This window comes from Sus scrofa, chromosome 7, assembly GCF_000003025.6.
Source record: "Sus scrofa isolate TJ Tabasco breed Duroc chromosome 7, Sscrofa11.1, whole genome shotgun sequence".
In the NCBI taxonomy this organism is placed as follows: domain Eukaryota; kingdom Metazoa; phylum Chordata; class Mammalia; order Artiodactyla; family Suidae; genus Sus; species Sus scrofa.
The window spans coordinates 3,127,914-3,144,265 of NC_010449.5; the positions used below are offsets into that span (position 1 = coordinate 3,127,914).

The 16,352-nt window shown below is 52.5% G+C and overlaps 1 protein-coding gene across 7 annotated transcripts in view; it reads right to left on the bottom strand.

Annotated features, from left to right (window-relative positions):
* Window positions 1-16,352, bottom strand: part of LYRM4 (LYR motif containing 4) — a 158,278-nt gene that overhangs the window by 93,068 nt on the left and 48,858 nt on the right. The window contains exon 3 of one of the 7 annotated variants that reach the window (XM_021100141.1): window positions 5,603-5,638. The exons of 5 other annotated variants lie outside the window; for them this stretch is intronic. In XM_021100141.1, the coding sequence (XP_020955800.1) occupies window positions 5,618-5,638 (21 nt within the window). In that variant the 3' untranslated portion in view covers window positions 5,603-5,617. Of the gene's footprint in view, window positions 1-5,602; window positions 5,639-11,622; window positions 12,011-16,352 lie in introns of those variants that run through there. One more of the 7 variants, XM_021100137.1, reaches the window with a different exon arrangement.

Below are 16,352 nucleotides of genomic sequence, written 5' to 3' on the forward strand. Positions count from 1 at the left end.
TCTCCCTTTCTGCCCCTGAGGGTCGTTTTCCGACTTGAGCTTTGTCATCTCTGTTGCACAATTCTCCTTGCAACAGAGATGCAACCGACTCTCAGCAACGCCCTCACACTCTCGCCATCTGCTACAACAAGGCCTCACATTTTCTCTTCTTAAGCAATGCATCTCAGTACTATAATCCAAACTGTATACGAGTTTTGCTCTTTCAAAAAATTTTTTTTGGTCTTTCTACCTTTTCCCAGGGCTGCTCCTACGGCACATGGAGTTCCCGGGCTAGGGGGTCTAGTCGGAGCTGTAGCCGCCGGTCTACACCAGAGCCATAGCAACGCGGGATCCAAGCCGCATCTGCGACCTACACCACAGCTCACGGCAACGCCAGATCCTCAACCCACTGAGCAAGGCCATGGATTGAACCTGCAACCCCAAGGTTCCCTGTCGGATTCGTCAACCCCTGCGCCACAACGGGAACTCCTCAGTTTTTTTTTAAGGGCCGCACTTGTGGCGTATGGAATTTCCCAGGCCAGAGCTCTAATTGGAGCTACAGCTGCCGGCCTACACCACAGCCGCAGCCACGCCAGACCCGAGCTGCAGCTGCACCCTACGCCGCAGCTCACGGCAACGCCGGATCCCTAACCCACGGAGCGGGGCCAGGGAGGCCAGTCGGGTCTGCTGCTGCGGAGACGCAAAGGGAACGCCCTAAATTTTGGGAAAGAATTGGGACCACGCACGACGAACGAATGCTCACGCCAAGAAAAACAAACGGTGCAAACGCAACGTTGATCCATGGCCTTCGCAACGTCTAGGTTTTTAGGGCCTCGAACGCAGACCAGGGCGAACGGCGAAGGCCAGACAGGAAAGGGCCCCGGCGAGCGAGCGGCAGCGCCGCCTCCCGCGCGGCCCCGGGGCCCCGGCGGCGACTCCTCGGGGAGACGGGCTGCTCCCCTCGCGGCCTCCGCCTCCTCGTCAGCAGACGTCCTCAGCTCCTCGCCGGCCCCTGAGCCCCCCAGCCCAGCCGCCGCCCTCCTGGGCCCCTGCCGCCCTCCCGCGCTGGCGCGGGGCAGCCCGGCGAGCCGAGCACTGGCGCGGGGACCACCGCCCGAGGCTCTTCCCAGGGCTCCTCCCGCCTCTCCCGCTGCTGCGCGCTCCTCCGTCCCCGCTGGCGCCGGGGCTCCGGGCTCCGGCCTCCCCCCGCTGCCGACACACCCGGAGGGCGCCCTTCCTTCGCGGGGTCCTCCTGGGTCCCCGCCGCCACCAGCACTACCCCCCCACACCAGCATTCACACACACACCAGCACCCCCCACAGTCACACCACCATTCACACTCACACACACACCAGCCCCCCCCAGTCACACCACCATTCACACTCACACACACTCACACCAGCCCCCCCAGTTCCACCAGCATTCATACACACACACACACACACACACACAGAGCAGCATCCCCCAGTCACACCACCATTCACACACACTCACACCAGCACCCCCAGAGTCACACCACCATTCACTCACACACACCAGCACCCCCACAGTCACACCACTATTCACACACACACACACCACCATTCTCACACACACACACCAGCATTCCCCCCAGTCACACCACCATTCACTCACACACACTCACACCAGCACCCCCCCAGTTCCACCAGCATTCACACACACACACACCAGCATCCCCCAGTCACACCAGCATTCACACACACTCACACCAGCACCCCAGTCACACCAGCATTCACTCACACACACACACCAGCATTCACACACACACACCAGCACCCCCCACAGTCACACCATCATTCACACACACTCACACCACCATTCTCACACACTCACACCAGCACCCCCCCCAGTTCCACCTGCATTCACACACACACCCCAGCATTCCCCCCACGATCACACCAGCATTCACACTCACACCAGCACCCCCCAGTCCCCCCAGCATTCACACACACACTCACACCAGCATTCACACACACACACTCACACCAGCATTCCCCCATCACACCAGCATTCACACACACACACTCACACCAGCATTCCCAGTCACACCAGCATTCACACTCACACCAGCACCCCCCAGTCCCCCCAGCATTCACACACACACTCACACCAGCATTCACACACACACACTCACACCAGCATTCCCCCATCACACCAGCATTCACACACACACACTCACACCAGCATTCCCAGTCACACCAGCATTCACACTCACACACACCAGCATCCTCCCCACAGTCCCACCAGAATTTACACACACACACACAGTCCCACCAACATTCCCCCGCCAGAGTCACACCAGCACGCACCCCTCCAGTCCCACCAACATTCCCCCACCAGAGTCACACCAACATGCACACACACACACGGATGTACCAGGGGAACTACATCCACAGCAAGGCAGCCTGGCTTGATGACGCGTGCCCTGACTGGGCCTCAGGTCCTGTAACCTCAGGCATTCTTTTTATTATTAACACTGAGGCAGGTATTAATTGACATTTCTGAAACCGCAGAAATACTGAAGATTTGAATTAAACCCAAAGCAGTGATATTTCAGAATGGGTTTAAGTGTAAATACAGTAATTGGTTTTGTAACGACAATTTTTGTGTTGCTTTAGCTACTTTTTAAGGTGCTTGGCGAGTTTAAAAGCAGCTATATGAGATTAGTAGCAGGTTTTAAAATTGGTTCAGGAAATGTAATTTAGCTTTTAGTCAATGCTTAAATGTTTTAGCAAGAATCCATTTTCAAGTTTCAGTTATTGGATGTGTAAGATTAATAAAGTGATCATTAAACTGAGAGCAAACTCACCCACGGCCAAGCCCAGGCTCCTCCACCGACTCCCTGGGTTAGTATTCTGCCTCAGCGGGACTGCTCTTCCTTTGTTTCTGCATTCCCTCGCTCCCCTATCTAGTGACAGCTTGAATTTGCCCTTTGGAACTTGGGGAGGGTCTAGGAGGCTGAAGCCTTTTTCTTACAAGCCAGAAATGGGAGACACAGGAAGGCTTGGGACCAGGGAGGCTTGGAAGCAGGGATCCCCTAGCCCCGCTTACTTTCACATCAGAAGTGCCATGAATGTATTCACTGTAGGCTCTACACACAGCCATTGGTCCTTTACAAAGCAATTCCACCTGTCCAGACCCAGTGGCAGGGCCAGGACTCTGCAAGTTCAAGGTAGAGCTCTAGCCTCCGCACCATAGCCGGCTTACTGAATCCAGCGGTCGTGTTACTGAAAGTCCGGTTTGGCTGCCTGCTGCTTGAAAGCCAAAGGTTGAGAGACAGGGGTTGTTTGGAAAGGGAAGTTTGCCAGGAACCTGGGGAGAAGGCAGACACGAGGCCAAGAACAAACTCTGAAGATTCCGCTTAACCATGCAAGTTTTAAAAGGGAGTTCATCATAGTTAATCATGGGGGGGGGGTCAGAGTCTTCACATCTTCCTCTGGGTGCTGATTCCTTCTGACTGGCTGACAGTGAGGAGGCAGGTCGGTGCTCAGTCTGAAGGTACCACCCTCCTCCTGGGCGAGGGGGCCTTAGTTCCTGCAAAAATGGGTTAGGTCCGGAGGAAAAAGATGCTGCTTTATCGCCGCACTGGTGTTTCGGGACGGAGCCAAACCTTTATCAGGAGCGTCGAGGCGCGCGTACTTAGAGACGTGACCCATTTAAGAACCGGTTTAGGTTCTTCTTTCAACGGCGTGCACAGTGACCGGTGCAGCACCGACGGTAGTAGCCTCATGGCATTTTGCTTGACATGGATGGACCTTCTATATTCTTTAGTTTTAATGCATCCATTTTCAAGGAGGCCCTAATCAGAGAGTGGGGACTATTTTATGTGACACAGAGATTTTTATTGTAAAACGATTTAGTCTGCATATACATTTTACTTTTATAACCTAGCATTTGCCACACACAGTTGTAGAAACTACAACGAAAACGTAAACCTTAGATTTGAAGGGCGGGTGCCGGGGACACACGTCATTCCCCGGCCTGGGCTCCGTGTGGACAAGGACGACCCACAGCCAGTGCGCACCTGCTTCCTCATAAGGCAGATGGAGGGAAGCAGGATTTGCTGGCCGAGACAAAAATGTCTGCTTATTTAATGAATGGCACAGGGACGAGGGTGCATAATCTGGAAAAAGTTCATTCTTCCACCAAAATAAACTAAGTGCACTGGGAATTAAAAATAAAAAAGTACCTATAAAACACTAGGAGAAAATACAAGAGAATCCTTGTAATCTTGGATTGGGAATTTAGCATGACGCAAAATGCAAAAACAGAATGTAATTATTTACAAATTAAAACCTTCTGTATAGAAAAGGGGGTAAACAGGACCAAAAAATAAGGGGCAAATGGGGAAAACATGTTTGCGACAGACAGGGCAAAACCCAAAGCAGTGGTTAAGAGAGAAGAGCAGGACATGGCTAGCACACAGAAAACACCTCCACTTGATCTGTAGCTAAAGAGACACCATCTTTCACAAATGGAATTGGAATTGATGCAGATGCAAACATTCCCTCTGCTCCAGGCTGAGGGCGCGGCCGGGGTGCTGGCACCGGGAGCTCCGGCAGTGAGGGGAGTGCGTCTACGCTTTCAACACTTCGCCCTCTGACTCGGCTCCATGCCTCTACCCTCAACAAAGACTTCTCAGGGGCCCGGGTGTCCACCCCGCCCTGCTCATCACGGCCAAAGGCTGAGCGCAACGTCAAGGTCCGCCCTTAAGGGACCAGCTAGTTAAGTGCCAGCCTATCCGTACTGTGGAGCACTGTTTAGTTGTTCAAAAAGAGAACGGGTTCTGCCACGTGATACTGTGCTTGGGGGAAGGAAGAGGCCGTGGGGGCACGGATCAGGGAACGTCCCCTGTGCTCAGCCAAGGAGGGCAGCACCCACGTCCACAGGCACCCGCCTGAGTGCACGGGGGCGGCGTAAGAATGTGAACTGGGACGGTGAGGTTTAGGGGCAGGGGAGGAGGTCGAGGAGGGGGCACCCTTCTTTTTGCCTTTTTTTTTTTTTAAACTTGAGAATGTATTATTTTGATTAAAAAATAACATGTATATCAAGGTACATCAGAAACCCCCTCGAGTTACGTAACTTGTAAACCACAAGGGATCTCGGCTGTGCTCTCCGATCGGCCTCATTGTAACGCGGGATACGGGGTGCTTAAGAGTGAGGCTGGCCGTCTGAGGGTGCCCCTGCCCCCTCCTCATGGGGGCGGCTGCTCTGAACCTCGTTCCCTCGTGGGACAGCCCTGGCTGGAAGATGAGAGGAGACGGCCCGTGCAAGCCGTTGGGCACAGAGCTTGCTTGGCAAGGGCTCAATAAACGTGAGTTATTATTCTCACTAGAACTCTCGCTTCCCCGTGCCCCATCACATGTCACTATCACTCGAGTCTCACCTGCTGATTACACAACATCATTATGCTACCTCAATCTCAACAGCCCCATTTTTACTGAGTTTCAGAGAAAGGAAGCAGTGAGCCTCAGAGCGCAGGCGAGGACCTGAAAGCAGACCTTCTGACCTGAGCGGTCTGTCCTCCATCCCAGCTGTGTGAGGACCAAGCAGCCCCTGTGTCCGGACAGGACGTTCCCGTGGCCTTGAGACCCTCAGCATCCAGGGCCGCGAAGCTCTACGCTGCTCCGTGTGGCACCTGGACAGAGCAAACCGAAGTGCCACTTACAACTCAGTCCTGCTGCTGAGCACCACTTTCCTGGAAAGGACTTTAAATTTGTCCACCATGGTTAGTGGTGACAGTACAAGGAGCTCAAGAAGCACAAGAAAGAAAACCCCACCAAGGAGGCTCCATCACCTGCTAAGACGTCAATACAGGTTTCACTTAATCCACGGCTCTAATCACTGCTGTCCCCAAACGGAGGCGTTTCCATTAGAGCGCCACCGTGCTCAATCATTCTCTACACAACAGAAGGTGATCTGTCGCAAGCATGCTCCGCCTGGGCTGGGGGGGGACAGATGCAGAGTGGACAGAGGCAGAGTTCTCACGGTTTCCCCGGGTCCTCAGTGAGTCAGCGGCGGGCCAGGGCAGACGTCAGCGTCCTGCTTTCCAGGGTGCCCCAAACTCCATACAGATGAGTCACGGTCTTCCTCGCTTTAATCTCTTCACAGGATTTCCCTGGAACTGGTTCCGAGTTTATTTTGGAATTACGAAGAATTATACTAAGCACACAGAATAAGTAATACTGGAGTGGTAATAAGTTCCTTAATAGACTCAAAGTAATTGAATTCCTTGAGGGTTTTATTTTTTAATTTTTTAACAGTTTGGCTCAAACTAAGAATGCTCAGCATTTTAAAATAACTGTGATTTTAACTGCATTCCTTGTATACAGATGTATTTTAGCACAATGTAACTCTGCTTAAAAAAAGTTCATTTAGGAGTTCCCATCGTGGCGCAGAGGTTAACGAATCCGAGTAGGAACCATGAGGTTGCGGGTTCGGTCCCTGCCCTTGCTCAGTGGGTTAACGATCCGACGTTGCCGTGAGCTGTGGTGTAGGTTGCAGACGCGGCTCGGAACCCACGTTGCTGTGGCTCTGGCGTAGGCCGGTGGCTACAGCTCCGATTCGACTCCTAGCCTGGGAACCTCCATATGCTGCGGGAGCGGCCCAAAGAAATAGCAAAAAGACAAAAAAAAAAAAAAAAAAAGTTCATTTAGAAGAAAATCCATCTGGTAACCATGGCAGTGCCATCTCTGCTCTGAACAATCTTAGCGAACAAGCACTTGAATGTGATGGGTCTGATAGTCTCTGACACTACAATTTAGAGTAAATGTTGTTTATTTAATTAAAATCACCCCGCTGCCCAAATGTACACAGGCCAACGTGCATGCGCACGCATGTACACACAGTATAACTAGACCACCTCTCATGTGGCTGAAAACATCTAGTTCCAGAAAACATCATTTTAGACCCATCGGTTTCCTGACATTTTGGAAACATTTTGGGTCAGACTCGTTCCTGGGACATAACGCAGTAAAAAAAAGCTTCCCCAAAATGAGTGCTTGGAGGAAATGAAGCGGACAGTAAAAGCTAAAATTCTTGGGCCTTAGTGGTGGGGCAGAAGGACAGCTGCTGACTTACGTGACCTCAAAATCCCAACCTTTTCCTCTTTAGTAAAGGAGCCTAAGAATTTACTGGCAATTATTATGCTCCATCCTAGCTGAAAGGAAGATTAAAACAAACAAACAAACAAACAAACAAAACCACCCTGGGTTGCAGCTCCCAGCGTGGGGATGCTCCTGGGTTAGAATCCCAAGAGGGAAACAGGGCCCCTAGCATGGTGTCCTCTAAGATCTTAGAGGGAAAGACACAGCAGAGCCGGGGCCTGCTCAGCCAAGGGCTCGAAAATCAGCTTTCCTAGTTAAATAAGTTAAACTACACAAACTGAATCCATCTCTGATCAGGGAAAATTCAAAACCCAAATGCAATTCTAAAAAGTGCCTCAGCCCTACAGCTACTCACGTTTTAGTTATGGGGAACAAACACGTGAATTATCAGTTATGCGAGGCGAAGGGTTCACGGGTACGGAGGGTTACAAGAGAAGCTACAGGAACTGAGCATGAATATAAAACATTCCAACTCTGTTCTTGAGACATGAAAAGCCAACATGCAATCATAAATATTTTTATCAACAGACCATGGAAAAGCTCCCAATAGTCTCTCAACTATCCTGAGAATTAACGCTGTGTCTGAAACTGCAGAGGGTGTGACCGGAGTAGGCCTGAGGGAGCTGCTCGGAGACTGCGGTCTTGGGGAGCGATCAGCTTTCCATCGTGCACACAGAGGTTCTGCACTTGAGCCTGCGGCTTCATGAGACCCAGACACCTTAAGTACAACTGCCTTTATGTGTACGTGGACACACTTCTGGGGGAAGGGTCACATCAGCAAAAAGTCACTAGGTTTAAAATTTGCCTCATATACCTTAAAACGTACATATTCTTTGACCCACTAATTTAAAAAGATTTTTAGGGAGTTCCTATTGTGGTTCAGTGGTAAGGAACCCGACTAGTATCCCTGAGGACGCGGGTTTGATCCCTGGCCTTGCTCAGTGGGTTAAGGATCTGGCGTTGCCGTGGGCTGTGGTGTAGGTTGGCAGCAGCAGCGGCAGTGCTGATTTGACTCCCAAACTGAGAACTTCCATATGCCGCAGGTAAGGCACTAAAAAGCAAAAATAAAATAAAATAGTAATTTTCTTTCTTTTTATGGCTGAACCTGTAGCATATGGAAGTTCCCAGGCCAGGGGTTGATGGCAACACTTGATCTGAGCTGCATCTGCAAGCTACACCACAGCCAAGCAGCACTGGATCCTTACCCACTGAGTGAGGCCAGGAATCGAATCTGAATCCTCACAGACACTATGTCGAGTTCTTAACACACTGAAACATAATGGGAACTCCTTATTTTTAATTTTAATTTTTTTGGGCTATACCCATGGCATGCAGAAGTTCCCAGGTCAGGGATCTAACCCAAGCCACAGCAGTGACAATGCTAAGACCTTAACTGCTAGGCCACCAGGGAACTCCCTGACCCAGTAATTTTAATTTTAGGAGTTTGTCTTAAGAAAACAGGAATGTACATAAAGATACTTATGGCAGGAGTTCCCGCCATGGTGCAGTGGTTAATGAAACTGGCTAGGAACCATGAGGTTGTGGGTTCAATCTCTGGCCTCGCTTAGTCGGTTAAGAATCCAGTGTTGCCATGAGCTGTGGTGTAGGTCGAAGATGCTGCTCGTATCCTGAGTTGCTGTGGCTCTGGCGTAGGCCGGTGGCTACAGCTCGGAATGGATCTCTAGCCTGGGAACCTCCGTATGCCATGAAAATGAAATACTGGAAGCCATAAAAAAGCCAGGAGGCAAAAGAGTACTGAGTCGCATGAGAAATGCTCACCATACCTTAGGGGAGAAGAGGCTCTAGACGCAGCGGCAGGTGTGGTCCCCAAAGGTGCTCTCAAGGTGAGCCTACGTCCCCATTTGCCTACATCAGTGGTCAGGTGGGCTGAGCGGCCGTCGACAATCTGAAGTCCTGATACCACACGGACCCCAGGCCGCTTGTGGAAACCACGTGACACTCTGGGTGGGATTCAGCTCTAAGAAAAAGCCCTGAGTGGGTGAGTAGTAAGGATTCTCATTGAGTCTTGGACTCGGCTCAGGAGTTTGTTAACCTGGGAGAACTAAGACAGGTGAGTGAGAAAAGTCCCTGACTGTAATTTAGGCTTACTGTCATTAAAAAGGGCCCCGAGTGACACACAGAAGCCAGTGAGGTTATAAGAGAGTTAGAAAAATCACCACTTTGCAACCACTGAGTAAATAATTGATTCAGGTGGGTGCATTAATGGGTTTCAAACCACTGGGCGAAAGGCTGTTGGGGAACAGGTTCTTTATTAACCACAGAGAGAAATGAGATGTTTGCAGTGGAAATATCCCGCCTCCACTCTAACAAAGGGACAAACAAGCAAGAACCAATAATGGGACCCCTGACATCGAGGACTCCTGAGGCGACGCAAGGGGAGAACGCCCTTGACCTACACGGGCTCCTGCCAAAGGGCTTATGACTCTGAGTGTAAGAAGAGACGCCCACCCTGACAGATTCAGACTGGCAAACAGTCCAGACTAAGCATGTCAATATTGAGAAAGTTAAAAAACAAAAGCAAGGCAGAGGAACTCTTGCACACAAGGGACACTTAGACGACATGACTAGGAAGAGCACGTTGGGCACTCGCACGGCCTCTGCACCAGAGAGAGCCCGAGAGGGAGGCCCGAGGGAGGCGTGCGAACGCCCTGCCTGCTGGGCAGCAGGCACGGACCCTGGACTCTGGGTGTGAAAATGGTGCTGCGAGAAGGCAGAGGCCAGTCCTTCTTCTACGAAGACATCCACTGCCATCTGCAGAGGCGGCGTTACGCCTGCAACCGAGGGCCAACAATGGGGAAACTAAGTAAAAGGTAAAATATTCCTTCCTTTACAGAAGCTGCTTAAGTTCAAGTACAAGATAAGACTTTTTTTTAAAGGAGAAAAACACCCAGAAGAGGAACGACACGCTACTTGCAGAGGAAACACGCGGCATTCTAGTGTCTCGAACACTGTCTGGTACAGAACGATCTGCCGAACTTGCGGGTAAGTGCTGCACGATGTTTTGGAGAAGCCTCTGCCTCACTCCCAGACTGGCTTTCCACCCAGACAACAGCGAGCTGGCGAAATAAAAGCTAGCACTTCTCAGATCAGCTCCCTGAACCCGCACAACCGCAGACACAGGTACTGCCATCAGCACACTGGGACCGGCAGCGGCAGGTGACGTCCCCGGGACAGCACCGCCTCTCCCCAGGTCAGAGCCCTGGCCTTGGCCGCTACTGGATGCTCGGACTGGCCACTGGAGCCTCCACAATCATCTCTTTCCCGAGCCAGACCTTCTGGACCCCTCTGCTTAACAGATAATGTGGGTGTGGTCCTTCGACACCTGCGTCGCCCGCTCTTGGGCAGCTGTGTCTGTCCCTGGAAGGCCAAGGGTCCAGCCGTGGACTCGGACAGCTCTGCTCCGGGGGAGACCCAGCCTGGCAAAGCACCGTTTGACCCGCACAAGCTTCCTCTCGTGGAAAACGAGTTGATAAGAGTCCCTTCTTGGTAGGAATGTTTGCGATCCTTCGGTCCAAATTCCTCTCCTCGGGCAGAGCGCGGCGTCCCAGGGGAGTCAGGTGAGCGTGCATTTTGCTGGGACGAGGGGCTTTTCGGGGCTGCGATGTACCGGCCGGGGAGAGAGCCTCCTTCCACTCTCACGGGCACGAGCTGGCTCTTTAGCCCGACTTCCGATGGGGACACTGACTCAAGTCTATCTGCTGCTGCCTTCCTTCCTCATAGGGGAAAAAATCCCCATGGAAACAATTTACGGCACATCAAAACGCTGACAGGAACCCCAGCCCTAATGTCTGAAGATGCTGTGCACATGATTTATCACAGAAGCGCCACTGTTATAACTTGGCAATTAGGAAATATTGATAAATGCAAACACATTATTGATGTCAATTAAAGAAGCACGAGATTGATGAGCCTCCCACAGAGCCCCGACGCGAGCAGGGAGGGGAACGCTCGTCAATACACATCGAACCACCGCAAGCAGCGGGGGAAATCAGGCTGCCGGGACCCCAAGGGGGCATCCACGGGACAGCCGGACTATTTAAACAGATGAGCAGCTGGCCAGGAATGTCTTGCACGACCTCGGTAAATCCTACAGAAAAAGGCTGCTCAGCAACGATTCAAGGCAAAGTGCTGCAGAGGTCAGAGGATAGACCCACTGGCTGGGCCGAAGGTGGGCCTGACGGCAGGGGAGGTGCCAAGGCCAAGGTGGAACCTAGGGAGAGGGGCAGTTTTTAGGGTCGTATTTTAGAATATCTTAACATTCCCAGGTATCCTGCTTTGTAAGACCTGAAAAGAGTCTTGGATTTATTTTCGTTCTTGTTTTTTAAAAATCTTTTTAAGGCTACACCCGCGGCATATGGAGGTTCTCAGGCTAGAGGTCGAATCGGAGCTGCAACTGCAGCCACAGCAACGTGGGATCTGAGCCGAGTCTGCGACCTACACCACAGCTCACGGAGATGCTGGCTCCTTAACCCACTGCGTGAGGCCAGGGATCGAACCCGCATCCTCAGGGATACTGGTCGGGTCTGCTGCTGCTGAGCCACAGCGGGAACTCCTTGGGTTTATTTCCAGTGGATGACATAACCAAGGCAGTGGTCTCTGTGCAGGGAAGAGGGCACCCGAGCCTGAGCTCTGAGAGGAGGCGCAGGTCATGTGCGAAGGAAAACGAGCTTCAGAGGAAGAGGGTTTTGGTTGCGGTGGGCTTCGAGTGCGAACATCTATCTCCTAGACAGAGGTCGACGGTCTGCAGGAAAAGCGGACCCCAGAGAGTCCCAGGAGGACGCCCCCCGAGTCCTAGGAGGACAGTGAATTCCTCCTGAGGGCAGGACGGAAAAAGGCTGACTGAGCAAGACGAGGTCTCTGTTTCCGAGACAGCAGCTGCATTTCTGAAGGAAAAAAGAGGTTAAAAAATAAAGAATCGGAGTTCCCGTCGCGGCTCAGTGGTTAACAAATCCGACTAGGAACCATGAGGGTGCGAGTTCGATCCCTGGCCTTGCTCAGTGGGTTAAGGATCCGGCGTTGCCGTGAGCTGTGGTGTAGGTCGCAGACGCGGCTCAGATCCTGTGTTGCTGTGGCTCTGGCGTAGGCCGGTGGCTACAGTTCCGATTCGACCCCTAGCCTGGGAACCTCCATATGCTGTGGGAGGAGCCCAAGAAATGGCACACGAGCGCACACACACACACACACACACACACACACACACACAAGAACCATTACCAGCCGTGTGAAAGCTCTCTGGGAGGCCCCAGGAAAAAGCGCAGCACCTTGTCCACCTGGGAGGCCACTGGCAACACTGCAGAGCCTCTGACCCAACCCCTGCTCCCTCCCAACCCCCTTGAGTCACACCATCAAACCAGACTCGTCTCTAAAAGCACCAAAAGTCAGCAAGGGCTCAAACTGGCCCTCAGTCCACGAAGAACTACAGTTTAGACAGAGAGCGCTGGCCTGAGGTTCATGTGGACAAAACTAATAAACAAAAGTTAAAAGAACCTCAACCCTCCTTAGACTGGTCCAAAAGCAACTAGGTTGAAGTCAGCCTTCCAGCTGACGTCTGGTTGTTCTTATGCACAATGGCATACCCTGCGCCACTTCCCGCCCCTGGGATAGCAAAGCAGCAGATCACGACACGCGTGTGCAAAACGTGACAGAAGTAGAAGATTCACACGCTGCTGGTGGAGATAAGAAAAGGGGCAGCCCCTTTGGGGGACAGTATCTCAGAGGGGCCGGGTACTTCCCCTCTGAGATACTGTCCCGGGAGGAAGGGAACTTACGTCCACACAAAAACTTACATATAAACGTTCTAGCAGCATCATTCATAATAGCAAAAAACTGGAAATAATCCAAGGTTCGTCTGATGACTGGATAAGTACAAAAGGATACCGCCGCACACAGACTACGTGGCGTTAAGAAGAACGCGGTGTCAAGGTATACGCCACAGCATGAGAGACCTTGCCAGCACTTGGCTAAGTGAGCGAAGGCAGTCACAGGCGTAAATTCCATTTATAAGAAATGTCCAGAATTGGTAAATCCTCAGAAACGAAAAGCAGACTGGTGGCTGCCAAGGGCTTGGGGAGGGAGCGCTGGGAGAAACGGGTCACTGACAATGGGTATGGTGTTTCTTTTCAGGGTGAGAAGATGGTCTAAAAACGACCGCACAGCTCCGTGAATAGACGAAAACCACTGCACTGAATGCTTTTATGAAATGAGTGAATTTCATCTCAATACAGCTGTTAAAGAAAAAAGGCTCGATCCCTGGCCTGGGAATTTCCACGTGCTGCGGGTGTGGCCAAAAATAAAATAAATTAAAATAAATAAAATAAAAAAACACAATAAAGAGAAAAGGCATACATCGACTGTTCCAAAAGGTCAAGGAGCACGTGACCTTGTGAAATCCACGCAGCGCCGGCCTCCCTGGGGAAGCGCAATTGTGGCCAGAACGGATCCTTCACCAGCAAGCTGAGGCTGGAGTGGTCCTGGAGCTGAGGGAACTCAGACGAGGGCATCCAGGCGACTGCCCGAGGAAGGTCTGGGCACTACCCTGCCCACCCACCCCAGCCAAAGCCCTGGCATCCGGCCCTTTGAGGGCCGGAAACCTGGCCCAGCCCCTTGGCCTTGGTCAATGGCCAGCTCCAGGAGCTGCTGTCCAGTTGCGCTTCTGCTGTCCCTGCCCGAGAGCGGATGCCAAGGGCACCTCACGTGGCTGAGGGCTGCAGGCAGTTCTCAACCAGACCAAAAGGGCTGCAGGCTTTGACAGGCCTCTCTCTTGGGGCAGAGCTGTGCCAATCTTCTCTTCCACATACTCTCGGGAGGGAGAAGCTACGTGACCTCAGCTGCCCTTGGAGGCTGACTTGGGATAGTACTTGCTACGAGGACGCAGGTCCCGTGGCTGCTCTCAGGGCTGGGGTTTCGGGGACGGGCAGAAGTGCAGGTGGATGAGCTACCATTTCTATGGGCAGCAAGCCCTGGGCTGGGCTAAAAAGTGCCCCCTGGCTGTCCTGCAGGATTAGCCCTGGCACCATCAGGATGGTGGCACTCTCTTCTAGATGGGAGCCTGTGAGACTCTCCATCGTAATAAGAGAGGGTTTGGATCCTTTTATTTATAGGAGAACCTAGAATCTGAATCTCTGCACAGGGGCAACAGAATAAAAACTATCCCCAGAACAAAGGTTTAATTTAGAGAGGTCTAGAAATCAGTAATGACGAAGGTCAGAGACAACCAGCCCACAGGAGCCCCTTCTGGAGAACACTCGCTCTGTACAGGGGGAAGGTTGGGGAGATGCGCTTAGGGTTTTTTTTGTTTTGTTTTGTTTGTCTTTTTTTGCCTTTTCTTGGGCCGCTCCCACAGCATATGGAAGTTCCCAGGCTAGGGGTCTAATTGGAGCTGTAGCCGCAGGCCTACACCACAGCCACAGCAGTGCAGGATCCGAGCTGCATCTGTGACCGACACCACAGCTCATGGCAACGCCGGATCCTCAACCCACTGAGCGAGGCCAGGGATCAAACCTGCAACCTCATGGTTTCTAGTCGGATTTGTTACCCACTGCGCCATGAAGGGAATTCCCGCTTAGGTTCTTAACCCGGATTGTACAAACACCTGGGAGTTGCCTGAGTCCTACCCAGAGACTCTAAGTCCATTGGTCTGGAGTGGCCTGGCCACAGGGTTTGTAAAACCATCTCAGTAATGGCGACATTCAGCTGAGGCTGAGAACCACCAGCCAAGGTGGAAAGTCCGGATCCCACAAAAGCCAGGTAGCCTTTGCTCCCCCGAGCAAAGGTTTAAAATGGAAGTAAAGGTGAGTTAAATTTCAAGTGAACAAAGACACATGGGCACAATACCTTAAAACTGAAGATTAAAACTTTCTTTCTCGTAAGGAAACATATCACAGTTGTTTTGAGACTGGTGATGGCTTTTCTCCAAATATTACGAAGGGCTGAAACGGTGAAAAATGTCCCTGTGTGGTCTAAAGGCTCTGAGGTGAGCGGATGAGCCTCACGGGGCATGGCCTGTGGAACGCACGCGACTCCATTTTGTCTCTGTCCACATCAGGGGAGGGTGTGGGACCTGGGCAGGCCTGGGCACTGTGGGCCTGGGGGCGCCTGTGTGCACAGGGCTCGGACAGACATGTGTGCTCTTCCCTGACCGGCCGAAAACTAGGTCCCCAGCAGCAGCCTGGAAACACTGTAAAGCCTCCATGGCCAGCGGCTGGGGTGGGGGCTTGATCTGCGCAGCCACAAACCACTCCTTTTCTTGGGGGGGGGGGTCAGTTCACAGGTCAGCCTGTTGCTCACCTCCTGGCCAATGCTGACCGCTCGGGTCAGCGTGCATCTGCCATCCCGGGGCATGGTGATGGGGCGACAAGGGTCAGGGGCTGTGCGTGCTGCCCTGACACCCATTTCTCGATGATGAGCACCCGCTGGCTCTCAGCTGAAAGGGGATGCCAAGGCTACACAAGTACACCTAAATCAAACTTGCATAAAATTCACAACACTACAATGCGCTTCAAGGACCCCACTGCGAGTCAGCGTGGCGGCGAGACCTCAGCTCACAGGCGCCAGGGGCCCCCAGAGCCTCACGTCTCAGCTTCTCTGAGCCTCAGTTTCCTTGCCCGTAAAATGAGGGGAACTGCAGAGGAGCTGCAGGTGAAATTTGGCAGGAGAGTTAAGTTAACCCCTTCGTCCCCACAGGCAGCGAATAAGCACAGCCAGAATGATTCTCGCAGGTGCTCAGTCAACCTGCAATTACATCCACTGGGTAACCCGAATCTCAAACTGGATTTGTCCGAACAAAGCGCCTATCAAGGTCATTAGCGCATCTGATCCTCCTCCATTTTCAGGCCCCCCTGGGGTCATGAAAGCTGAGCCCTCCCGCAGGTACCGGTGAGCAAGTGCCGAGGACGGGGTGCTCACAACGCCTGGGTCCGCGAAGCCTGGAGAGCTGACGTGTCCCGCGGCATGTGGGGCTTCTGGACTTGCCACTGGTCCCCCACCTGTGATGGACAGTCTGGAGCCCCAATTTCCAAACGTCTCTCATTCACACAGGAGGCGCGGGACCCTCCGCCGCCCGTCCCCAGAGGCGGAAGGAGGGAACCAGCTGGCTCACTCGGCCGAGGATCTGCCTTGTTCAAATCTTCGGGCCAGAGTTATGTGTCTACCGGCCCTGCATGGTGGCTTCGCTCATGCCACTCTCTTTCCCCCCGTTCTCCACGAAAGTGTGACTGGATTGTCGTA